Raw genomic sequence first — 13210 nt, forward strand, 5'->3', positions numbered from 1 at the left:
AAATGGCCGCTTCTGTGCTTCAAGATTCTATGGGCTAGAATTTCCAATCGGCCAGGCAGTGCCTGATTGCCGCCAAAAGACCGCCAAGATTGTGAAGATAATCGTCGGCGAAACCCGCGCCCCCCCAAAAAATTTAAAAATACGCCGAGCGAAGAACATGGGCGTTGCACCCCCATTCTGGGCAAAAAAGTGCAATTTAGGGTCGATTGAGCCATTCCTAAACAAAATGGGCGATAGAGTAAAAAACATAAAAATTTACCACGAGGCCTAAAACCAGAAAAACAATACAAATTATTTTTTTTAAAAATCACCTAAAAAAAAACATACCCAAGACACTTTAAAACAAAATAATCACAACAGATTTTTCAAATAATTAGTAAAAAACCACTTACTAACCTTTTTCTTGCAGAGGTCCTCACCTACCATCCAGCTTCGCTGATCCTCGTGGGCGTTTTTTTTTTAATACTCACCTACAGGTCACCGCTGAGCCAAATATCGCACCAGGGCAATCTATGGACGGTGCACGCCGACAGTCCGCTCCCCAGCAGTACCTCAACCTCCGGCGTAACTCAGGTAAGGAATTTCTCACTCAACTGATTACCGCCCACAATGGCCAATATCACCCAGAAACCGGGCGGTAAACCACTGGAAATTCCAGCCCTGTATTCTACTCTGGTTCGAAGCACAAAACCTTCAAATGTCTACTTAACCCCACAAATCCACTCTGAGCCAGGCACGTGTAAACTTCTCAAGCAGTGGCTAAGTTAGATCATGATGTTTAAGAGTCGCAAATCCTTGAATAAAGTTATTGCGGCAGATCTACTGTGAACACATTTTATTAGGATCCCCTCTTTCTAGGACAAAACTTCATGTGTTACATTTAAAGCAGCAACTAGATTTTAAAAATTGAAATTAAAATTCTATCAGAACACTTCAAGGACTTGATTTAAGTGGAGCAATTGTCTGTAGTGATGATTTGACACGTGCAAGGCTTTTTCAGCATAGCCAGTTTTGTCAAAAGGTTTAAAAACTATTTTTTTCCCCAGATGATCACATTACCGACATAAAGATTTAAAAAAATCATAGAAACATTTAAAATTAAAAAGTTTGCAGCTACTCCTTAAATAATCAATAAAAAGAGAAATAAACTAAAACAATCATTTAAAATGAGATTCTTCATACCCATTTACAAAAAACATAGTGCACCCACGGAAAACCAGAAATCACAGGCTTCATAGTCACAACTCTCACAGTTTCCACTCAAAGTGCGGCCTGAAGTGATCCTCAGTTTAAATGTCACCATGACATGTTTAAATGCAAGTGCATTATTTAAATAGAACACTACATTCCAAGGACCCTGGGCAGTTTTACAGAATCTGGAGTTATAGTTTCTGCCTTCTGCTCAAGTCATTCGAGATTCGGCTCATTTGCAGATTGTAAGGAATTTTCAGCCAAGTCCTCCGCCTCCTGCAAATGGTTCCAGAGTGTCGAACAGCCGTTATGATATCTGTGATCAGGGCTTGGCTTTGAAGTGCCCCTCCATTTCTCATGAGCTGTTCCATTACTGTTTCTTTTCACATCATAACTGCCTGCATTTCCTCTTTTTGGTAGAGGTCTCGAGCTGGAATGGAAAATAAAATGAATAAAATCACAACACGTCAATCTGGATTGCATTCACTTGTATTTAGCCCAAGGAACGCCTATCTGGTTAAAGAAAACACACCCAAACATAATCCGATCACTGTATTTCTACAGAGGGAGCTGTTCCGTTGGGATGGGCTCCACTTGAACTGGGCTGGAACCAGTGCCCTGGCGAATCAAATAGCTAGGGCAGTAGACAGGGCTTTAAACTAATGGAGGGGTGGGAGGATTCAGGAAAGAATAAATTTAAAAGCAGTAAGAGAAATGTCAAGGCTCTAGAGCAGAGCAGAGTTTTGGGTTAAAATAAGCAGAGTGGGTCAGGAAGGGACAGAGAGAATAACAAAGGTAATCAGGCATCACTGACTAAGGTGACATCAGGGAAAAATAGAAAAAAGTCAAAGCTAAAGGCATTATATCTGAATGCGCGAAGCATTCATAACAAAATAGATGAATTAATAGCCATTTCGGAGACATGGTTGCAAAGTGACCATGGTTGGGAACTAAATATTCCAGGATACTTAACTATTAGAAGTGATGAGCAAAATGGAAAAGGAGGAGGGGGTAGCCCGGATAATAAAGGATAGGATAAAAATAGAGAGAAAGTATCTTAGCTTGGAAAATCAAGTAGTAGAATCAATTTGGGTGGAGCTAAGAAATAGCAAGGGGCAGAAAACATTGGTGGGAGTTGTTTATAGACCCCCAAACAGTAATTGGTAATATAGGGCACAGTATACATCAGGAAATTAGAGGTGCATGTAACAAGGGCAATACAGTAATCATGGCGGACTTTAATCTACAGATAGATTGGGCAAACCAAATATGCAGTAATAGTGTGGAGGACGAATTCATGGAATGTATACAAGATGGTTTTCTAAATCAATATGTTGAGGAACCAACGAGGGAACAGACTATTTTAGATCTAGTATTGTGCAATGAGAACAGGTTAAATAATAACCTTGCATAAAAGGGGCTTGTAGGGAAGAGTGAGCATAATATGAAAGAATTTTATATCGAGTTTGAAAGTGATTTAGTTAAATCCGAAACTAGGGTCTTAAATCTAAATAAACAAAGGAAACTACTAGGTACGAGGGACGAGTTGGCCAAGGTAGATTGGGAAACTACACGAAAAGGTATGACGGTAGAAATTTAAAGAGTACATAATTTACAACAAACATACATTCCCTTAAGGCACAAAAACCCCACACGTAAAATGATCCAATCGTGGTTAACGAGAAGCTAAAGATAGTATTAGATCAAAGGACGAGGCTTCTAAATGTTGCCAAAATAGAATATAAAAGTAAACTAGCGAGACACATAAAAATAGACAGCAAAATGTTATATAGGTATGTAAAAAGGAAACGATTATCGAAAGTAAAAGTGGGTCCCTTACAGGCTGAGACAGGAGAAATTCTAATAGGGAATAAGGAAAAGTCAGAAAATGTAAATACTTGTATCGGTCTTCACGGAAGATACAAAAAAACCTCGCGGAAATAGTGGAGAACCAAGGGTCTAGCAAGAATGAGGAACTGAAATAAATTAGTACAAAAAGTACTGGAGAAATTAATGGTTGGAGGGGCCAAATGGCCTACTCCTGCTCCTATTCTTATATAATGGAACTGAAAGCCGATAAATCCCCTGGACCTGATGGCCTACATCCTAGGGTTTTGAAAGAAGTGACTATAGAGATAGTGGATGCATTGGTTGTCATCTTCCAAAAAGCCAATGATTAGAGAATGATTCCTCCCGATTGGAAGGTAGCTAATGTGACCCCGCTATTTAAGAGAGGCGGGAGAGAGAAAACGGGGAACTACAGACCAATTAGCCTGACATCAGTCGAAGGGAAAATGCTAGAATCTATTTTTAAGGACGTGGTCACAGGGCACTTAGAAAATAATAATAGGATTGGGCAGAGTCAACACAGATTTATGAAAGGGAAATCATGTTTGACAAATCTGTTGAACTTTTTAAGGTTGTAACCCCCTAGTAGAATAGAAAAGGGGGAACCAGTGGATGTGGTTTAATTAGATTTTCAGAAGATATTCGATAAGGTGCCACACAAGATGTATTAAACAAAATTTAGGCTCATGGGATTGGGAGTAATATTCCAGCAAGGAATGAAGATTGGTTGACAGACAGAAAACAGAGGGACAGAGGATAGGAATAAACGAGTAATTTTCGGGTTGGCAGGCTGTAACTAGTGGGGTGCCGCAAGGATCAGTGCTGGGGCCCCAGCTATTCACAATCTGTATCAATGATTTGGATGAGGGGACCAAATGTAATATATCTACATTTGTTGATGATACAAAGCTAGTTGGGAATATAAGTTGTAAGGAGGATGCAAAGAGGCTTCAAGGGGATATAGACAGGCTGAGTGAGTGGGCAAGAACATGGCAAATGGAATATAATGTGGAGAAATGTAAAAATATCCACTTTGGTAGGAAAACTAGAAAAGCAGAGTATTTTTAAAAATGGAGAGAGATTGGGAAATGTTGGTGCTCAGAGGAACCTGGGTGTCCTTGTACACAAATCACTGAAAGTTAACATGCAGGTACAGCAAGCAATTAAGAAAGCAAATGGTATGTTGACCTTTATTACAAGAGGATTTGAGGATAAGAGTAAAGACAACTTATTGAAATTATATAGGGCCCTGGTGAGGCAGCACCTGGAGTATTATGGTCTCCTTACCCAAGGAAGGATACACTTGCCATAGAGGGAGTGCAACGAAGGTTCATCAGACTGATTCCTGCGATGGGGGGATTGTCCTATGAGGAGAGATTGAACATACTAGACCTATATTCTCTAGAGTTTGGAAGAATGAGAGGTGATCTCAGTGAAACATTTAAAATTCTTACAGGAATAGCCAGGGTAGATGCAGGGAGGATGTTTCCCTGGGCTGGGGAGTCTAGAACCAGGGGTCACAGTCTCAGGATAGGGGGTCGGCCATTTAGGACGGAGATGAGGAGAAACTTCTTTACTCAGAGGGTGGTGAATCTTTGGAATTCTCTGCCCCAGAGGGCTATGGAGCCTGTGTTTGATTATGTCCAAGGCAAAGATCACTAGATTTTTGAATATTAAGGGGATCATGGGATATGGGGACAGTGCAGGAAAGTGGAGTTAGAAACATAGAAACTTACAGCGCAGAGGTGCCATTCTGGCCCATCGTGTCCGCGCCGGCCGACAAAGAGCCACACGGCCCTCGGTCAGCAACCCTGAAGGTTGCATATAAACCTATGAACAATGACGGAAAGAAAGAGAGCACCCAGCCCAAACCAGACCGCCTCACACAACTGCAACACCCCTGATACTGAAACATTCTTCACTCCATCCCAACCGGAGCCATGTGATCTCTTGGGAGAGGCAAAAACCAGATAAAAACCCAGGCCAATTTAGGGAAAGCAAATCTGGGAAAATTCCTCTCCGACCTATCCAGACGATCGACACTAGTCCAGGAGATCACCCTGGCCGTATTCTATTCCCTGCAGTACTTACCATTATATCTGCACCGTCCAACAAAAGGTCATCCAGTCTAATCCCAATTATCAGCTCTAGGTCTGTAACCCTGCAGGATACTGCACTTTAAGTGCTCATCCAACCATCCCTTAAGAGTGGTGAGGGTTTCTGCATCCACCACTCTTCCAGGCAGCGAGTTCCAGATCCCCACAACCCTCTGTGTAAAGAAGCCCCCCCTTAAATACCCTCGAAACCTTCCACCAACCACCTTAAAACTATGCCTCCTTGTAATAGACCCCTCCACTAATGGAAATAGACCCTTACTATCCACTATGTCCAGGCCCCTTCATATTTTGTACACCTCAATGAGGTCTCCTCTCAACCTCCTCTGTTCCAATGAGAACAAACCCAACCTATCCAATCTGTCCTCAACTAAGATTCTCCATTCCAGGCAACATCCTAGTAAATCTCCTCTGCACCCTCTCTAGTGCAATCACGTCCTTCCTATAATATGCCGACCAGAACTGTACACAGTATTCCAGCTGTAACCTAACCAAAGTATTATACAATTTAAGTATAACCTCCCTGCTCTTATATTCTATGCCTCGGCCAATAAAAGCAAACATTCCATATGCCTTAACCATCTTATCCACCTGGCCTGCTACTTTCAGAGATCTGTGGACAAGCACTCCAAGGTCCCTTTGTTTATCTACACTATTAAGTGGCCTATCGCTTAATGTGTATACCCTTTCCTTATTAGCCCTCCAAAAGTGTATCACTTCACAGTTCTCTGAATTAAATTCCATTTGCCACTGCTCTGCCCACCTGACCAGTAGATTGATATCCTCCTGCAGCCCATGACTTTCCTCTTCATTATCAACCACACAACCTTCTTGATCATACTCCCGATATTCAAATCTAAATCGTTGATACATACCACAAAAAGCAAGGGACCCAGTACTGAGCCCTGCGGAACCCCACTGGAAACATCCTTCCAGTCACAAAAACATCCAACAATCATTACCTTTGGCTTCCTACCTCCAAGCCAATTTTGGATCCAACTTGCCACTTTGCCCTGGATCCCATGGCCAGTCTCCCATGTGAGACCTTATCAAAAGTCTTGCTAAAGTCCATATATACTACATCGTACGCACTACCCTCATCGATCCTCTTCGTTACCTCCTCAAATAAAAAAAATCAGGTCAGTCAAACACGATCTTCCCTGAGCAAATCTGTGCTGACAGTCTCCAATTAATCCTTGCCTTTCCAAATGCAGATTTATCCTGTCTTTCAGGATTTTTTCCAATAATTTTCCCACCAATGAGGTTAGGCTGACAGGCCTGTAATTACTCGGCCTATCCCTTTCTTTCTTCCTTAAACAAGGGTACTACATTAGCAGTCCTCCAATCCTCTGGCACCATGCCCAGATCCAAAGAGGACTGGAAAATGATGGTCAAGGCCTCTGCTATTTCCTCTTTTACTTCGCTCAACAGCCTGGGATGCATTTCATCCGGGCCTGGGAACTTATCTACTTTCAAAGCTGCTAAACCCCTTAATACTTCCTCTGTCACTATATTTATTTCATCCAGAATATCACACTCCTCCTCGATAGCAGTATCTGCATTGCCCCTTTCCTTTGTGAAAACAGATGCAAAGTATTCGTAAGGACCCTCCCAACATCTTCTGCCTCCACACAAAGATTACCCTCATGGCCTCTAATAGGCCCTACCCTTTCTTTAGTTACCCTCTTACTCTTAATATATTTATAGAACATCTTAGGGTTTTCCTTAATTTTACTGGCCAAGAATTTCTTGTGCTCTCTCTTAGCATTCCTAATATCCTTTTTAATTTTGCCTCTTAACTTTCTATATTCCTCTAAAGATTCTATAGCATTTAGCCATTGGTATATGACATAAGCTTCCCTTTTTTTCTTAATCCTCCCCTGTAAGTTCCTAGACGTCCAGGGGGTTCTAGAATTATTTTTCCCAATATTTTTCTTTAAGGGAACGTGTTTGTCTTGAGCCTTCCGGATCGCCTCCTTGAATGCCTCCCACTGTTCCGACATGGATTTACCCACAAGTAGCTGTTTCCAGTCCACTATGGCCAAATCACTCAACTTAACAAAATTAGCTTTTCCCCAATTTGGGACTTTTATTCCAGGCCTCTCCTTGAATCTGACTGAATTATGGTCACTGGCACCCAAGTGCTCTCCCACTAATACCCCTTCAACCTGCCCAGCTTTATTCCCCAAAACTAAATCCAAGACCACCACCTCTCATGTTGGGCTTGTTACATACTGACTAAAAAAGTTCTCTTTAATGCATTTCAAGAATTCGGCACCCTTTATACCCTTCACATTAAATTTGTCCCAATCAATATTTGGATAGTTAAAATCCCCTACTAATACTACCCTATGGTTTTTGGACTTCACAGCAATTTGCCTGCAGTAGAAGATTAGCCATGATCTTATTGAATGGTGGAACAGGCTCGAGGGGCCAAATAGCCTATTCCTGCTCCTATTTCTTTTGTTCGTATGTTTTTATGTACTGTGCAAACTTTCAGCAACACTCCATCTCAAAACAATCAAATGTTAGTTCTTTTTCCAGATTGTTGCTATTGGGATACTTTAAGCGGACCCATACTATTTATGAGAGATTAGTTATCTGGAGTTAATTGGCATATCACCCCTGTGTTCAGCCCTAACCATTACATCATGCTTCAAAAATAAAAGTGGAACTCATAGTATTGAAAACCTGATCAATCAACTGGAGGTCCTTGGTACCAACAAACGTGGGCAATGCCCCCAAAACACTGACTGTCTTGCATCAAATGTGGAGGGTTGCTATGTACAGTCCAATCCAACCAGGGAGGGACGGGATATATTTAGACGTTGACCTACAATTCTTCCTTCTCTCCCCTTCCTGGCTTCCAACAAAAACAGCAGAGTTATTTTTACAATTCCAACTTGCCCACCCAAGAAGTCACACATGTGCAGGTTGAACAGGAAAAATTGTAGCAGGTGTTAGAAATTAGATATACCTAAAAATGTATGGCTATGCGAATGAAACTGTGGCGCGAATAATACTGTGTTTAAATGATTGTATGTTTCTGCTCGAGACAAGTAGGGTTAATGTCTTACTGAAACTATAAGTGTCGTTTTCCTCGGAAAACAAAACATTAGGATGAGAGAGTGTGTTTTTAATGAGTAGATTAGAGGATGCATACCATTCCAAATGGGACCCCACAGCTTTATAGCCTTATCAGACTAGACTGTCTTGTCGGCTGCCAGTTTAGGATTTTGACTTAGCCTTTAAGTTGGCCAATGAAGGTCCAACCTGTTTCTTGCATTATTACTAGTAATCATACTATAATGCTAAGGTAGAATTTGGAATTTGTTTAACAGAACTGCGTGCGAAGATAATTAAAAGTTAATGAGTATAAAATACATAGAAGAATTTCTGGGAGTTAGGGTACCATCGCAGGATGGAACAGTCTGTTAGATTAAGGGGACAGTTCTAGCCTAGGGATTCTGATTAAATGGCCCAAGGTTGTGCCTGAGATATGGAGAGGACAAGACCAGTTGAGATAAGAGACTATAGCTTTGGGGGGACAGGGCTGGCTGAGATAACAGAGTCCAGATAGATGGATCGGCCTCCAAAGCGTATAAAGAAAAGATGTGTAATGGTTGTCAAGACCCCTCTTTTAGGGAGTGGCTTCATCGGCAAGTTTAGACAAAGAACTCGACGTCCCATTGGGCACTGAGTTTTATGGGGAACATCTGTAGGTCAAATCGTCTCGTCAATAATTCGATCCCAGGCCCACCCCTAAAAAGAGAATAAAAGGAAGAGCTGAAGATTATCAGGCAGACCATGGAGTGAGGAGTTCCCAAGAATGGATCAAGTAGTCAAACACTTTTTCGGAGAGCGAGAGCGAGTTATTTATCACGGTGGTATGTTTTTGCTGTATAACTATATATAGTCCTAAACTCCAATTAAACACAATATACTCACCATATTGGTTTACACTTGAATTTAATTATTTGAAAGACTAGAGATAAGCAAATCTCTAATACTGGTTTGACTGAAGGATTGAAACTTCAAGATTATTGCTGCTAGTTTGCAATTTACTATAATTTAACTATTTTCCAATCCACTCCTATCCTAAAATTCATGTTCCTACCATCCCCAGGTGTATTAAAAGACCAGACACAGAAAATGCACACACAGATTTGTTACACACCTAGTTCCTGGAGCGAGGCGCTCGGTTCGTCCCGAGTCTGCGGACGTGGCACAATTTATTGGAGGAAATTTGATTTTTGTTGAAGGCTCAGGTGTAGCTACTGGAGCTGTATTTGGTCGGAAGTAAGCAGACATATTTGGCTGTGACTGTATCGTGTGCTTATCCTGCTCTGGACCTGGAAGATATTCATGGTATGTAAAAGATTAAGTTAATCAAATTAATAGAAGTGTTTAAGTAGTTGATAAAGTTAAAGCAAGCACATTGGGAGCAAAAAATAAAGATACATGCTATGTTCACACATGATGAACATCAAAACTGCATTTGAAGTTACCGTGCTCATTTGTAAATGTTTGGTGAAGTCATCGAATGTTGGCAGAATGCTCAATCGTGGGCATCCTAACTTTACCCAGTTACTCGTGAGGACCAATGGATGGGGAGAAGGAGTAGGAAACCTGGCAATTTTAACTTCCCGCCTAGCCCACGGTACTAAAATCAACAGTACTTCACTATTACCACCACAGCTGAAATCAGCTACTTCAGCATAGACAGGGTCCAATCTGTGCTCTTTCTGCACCAGGTCTGACTGAATACTGGACCATGTGATTCATTTAACTGCTGGGGAGCTCAAACCTTTCCCAGGTTTAATGATGTGGCATTTTAATGTTTACCTCATCCCTAGTACTACAGAAATGATGGGAGCCACTGCTTACTTCATGTTTATCATCATAGGCAGTCCCTCAGGGTCAAGGATGACTTGCTTCCACACTAAAAATGAGTTCTCAGGAGACTGATGAAAACTCATTTTAAACGGTGGAAGATGCCTGTGCATGAATTCTTTTAAAATGGGGTGGCCATTGCACAATAGCCACCACACAGGCTTGACAGAGCAAGGTCTTGGTCCAGTGGCAAGGGGATCCAAGACGACTGGAGACCAAGCTCTGCCGCATGTGTCAATACATACTCCTACTGTCCTCCTTCCCACAGGTCACCTCTCTGCGTGAATTCATAGTATGCAACGTGAGCCTCACGACCTCACAGCCTCGCTATTGGCCCATGCTACGCGTTCCCTTAGTCTCGTCCATGCTGCTCCACCTCTGGGCTCTGACCTCTCCGCTCCTCTGTACCTCATCTGTCTGCTCCGCTCCACTCCGTTTCCGACCTCTGCATGGCGAGGAGCGGCGGGCAGGACGGCCGAGGTCCGGAGGTCATGTTTAACATGGATCTCAGACAATCAGGAAACCTCAATAAATCTTTACAAGTCCATTCAACACAAACCATCATATATTGCTTCTCATCTCAAAGGAAGTGGAACCAAAGTATCAAAATACTATGCAAGGTTGATGGGGGTTTTTGCGACTGGAAGGATGTTTCCAGTGGGGTTCCGCAAGGCTCAGTACTGGGTCCCTTGCTTTTTGAGATATACATCAATGATCTAGACTTGAATATAGGGAGTATGATTAAGAAGTTTGCAATGATACTAAAATCAGCTGTGTGGTTGATAATGAAGAAGAAAGCTGCGGACTGCAGGAAGATATCAATCTACTGGTCAGGTGGGCAGAGCAGTGGCAAATGGAATTTAATCCAGAGAAGTGTGAGGTAATGCATTTGGGGAGGAAAGGGAATACACATTAAATGGTAGGACACCGAGACATGTATTGGAACAAAGGGACCTTGGAGTGCATGTCCACAGATCCCTGAAAGTAGGCCCGGTAGATAAGGTGGTTAAGAAGGCATACGGAATATGCTTGCCTTTATTAGCCAAGACACAAAATACAAGAGCAGGGGGGGTTATGTTCGAAGTATAAAACACTGGTTAGGCCACAGCTGGAATACTGCGTGCAGTTTTGGTCACTGCATTACAGGAAGGACGTGATTGCACTGGAGATGGTACAGAGGAGATTTACGAGGATGTTGCCGGGAGTGGTGAATCTAAGCTATGAGGATAGATTAGATAGGCTGGATTTGTTTTCATTGGAACAGAGGAGGCCAAGGGGAGACCTCATTGTGTATAAAATTATGAGGGGTCTAGATAGTGGATAGAAAGGGCCTATTTCCTTTAGCAGAAGGGTCAACAACCAGAGGGCATAAATTTAAAGTAATTGAGGAGAAATTTCTTCACGCAGAGAGTTGAGAGAGTCTGGAACTCACGGCCTGAAAGGGTGGTAGAGGCAGAAACCCTCACCACATTTAAAAAGTACTTGGATGTGCACCTGAAGTGCTGTAACCTGCAGGGTTATGGACCTCGAGCTGAAAAGTAGGATTAGGCTGGATAGCCTCTTGTTGGCTGGCATGGACACGATGGGCCAAAATGGCCTCCTTCCCTGCTGTAAATTTCTGATTCTATGAAGTCATGTTCACCCAAATGAAGAGCACAACAAATTCTCGATTCATTCAATGGGTTGCCATCAGACACTATTTACCTTACAAGTTGATTTAATATATGATACGAGAGCATTGGAGGCTGTTCAGAGAAGGTTCACTAGGTTGATTCCGGAGATGAGGTGGTTGACTTATGAGGAAAGGTTGAGTAGATTGGGCCTCTATTTATTGGAATTCAGAAGAATGAGAAGTGATTTTATCTAAACAAATAAGATAATGAGGGGGCTCGACAAGGTGGATGCAGAGAGGATATTTCCACTCATGGGAAAAGGAAAACTCGGGGACATAGTCTTAGAATAAAGGGTCGCCCATTTAAAGCTGAGATGAGGAGAAACTTCTTCTCCCAGAGGGTTGTAAATCTGTGGAATTCTCTGCCCCAGAGAGCTGTAGAGGCTGGGTCATTGAATATATTTAAGGCGGAGATAGACAGGTTTTTGAGCGATAAGGGAGTAAAGGGTTATGGGGAGTGGGTGGGGAAGTGGAGCTGAGTCCATGATCAGATCAGCCATGATCTTATTGAATGGTGGAGCAGGCTCGAGGGGCCGTATGGCTTATTCCTGCTCTTATTTCTTATGTTCACTCTATTCTAACCTGGACTGTGAACTGAAAGGGCACCTTAATAGTTCCCATGTGAATCTCATTCATCCGTGCCACTTGGCAATCCCAGCACGTTGTCCCCCCCCATCCCACTCAGTTCCCAATGCCCGTTCTGTGCAATTCGTTTTGCTAAGAACGCATACTCCCCAGGGGTGAAAGAATCAAAGAAGATTGAATAGAATTTTCTGCTGGATCACACTTTTCTTTGGATATAAAATGGTGAAAACAAAGTTACCTAAACATTAAGTTACAAAGTTGAGGCTGCACCTACCTATACATTTTAATAACCTGCCAGGGAAATATCTACATTTCTTGCTGCTTGACCATTTGAATCTTAATACTAAAGCAGCAAATATTAATATTAAATGTGAGCTTCCAACAGGACTGCCACACGAGTTCTTTCCCAAACTGCCTATTTAAAATGTTTCAAGTAATGGTGCAAAAGTAGTTGGACTGGAGTGCTTACTAAGTATTGGTATGTGTGAATTTTGGAGAATTGACCAAGATTATATCCCTATCTCTGTAATCTCCTTCAGCCTCAAGATCCTCAAGATATCTACACTGCTCAAACTCTGCCCTCTCGAGTATCTCTGATTATAATCGCTCAACCATCGGTGGCCGTGCCTTCAGCTGCCTGGGCCCTAAGCTCTGGAACCCCCTCCCTAAACCTCTCCGCCTCTCTACCCTCCTTCAAGACGCTCCTTAAAACCTACCTTTTTGACCAAGCGTTTGGTCATCTGCCGTAATTTTCTCTCATCTGGCTCGGCGTCAAATTTTATTTTTTTATCTTTGAACACTCCTTGGAACGTTTTACTATGTTAAAGGCACTATATAAATACAAGTTGTTGTTGCTCAGGAAACTGCATGGCAGTGAAGGTTAGCCCAAGGCAGCATACTATAGAAA

The 13210-nt window shown here is 42.2% G+C and overlaps 1 protein-coding gene across 3 annotated transcripts in view; it reads right to left on the reverse strand.

Annotated features, from left to right (window-relative positions):
- Positions 1-820: 820 nt before the first annotated feature.
- Positions 821-13210, reverse strand: part of ssx2ipa (synovial sarcoma, X breakpoint 2 interacting protein a) — a 114314-nt gene continuing 101924 nt past the window's right edge. For all 3 annotated transcript variants that reach the window (XM_070886450.1, XM_070886449.1, XM_070886451.1), the window contains 2 exons: positions 9331-9505; positions 821-1621 (listed from right to left, as the gene is read on the reverse strand). In XM_070886450.1, coding sequence (XP_070742551.1) covers positions 1408-1621; positions 9331-9505 — 389 coding nt within the window. In that variant the 3' untranslated portion in view covers positions 821-1407. The remainder of the gene's footprint in view (positions 1622-9330; positions 9506-13210) is intronic.

Source organism: Pristiophorus japonicus, chromosome 8 (assembly GCF_044704955.1).
Source record: "Pristiophorus japonicus isolate sPriJap1 chromosome 8, sPriJap1.hap1, whole genome shotgun sequence".
In the NCBI taxonomy this organism is placed as follows: domain Eukaryota; kingdom Metazoa; phylum Chordata; class Chondrichthyes; family Pristiophoridae; genus Pristiophorus; species Pristiophorus japonicus.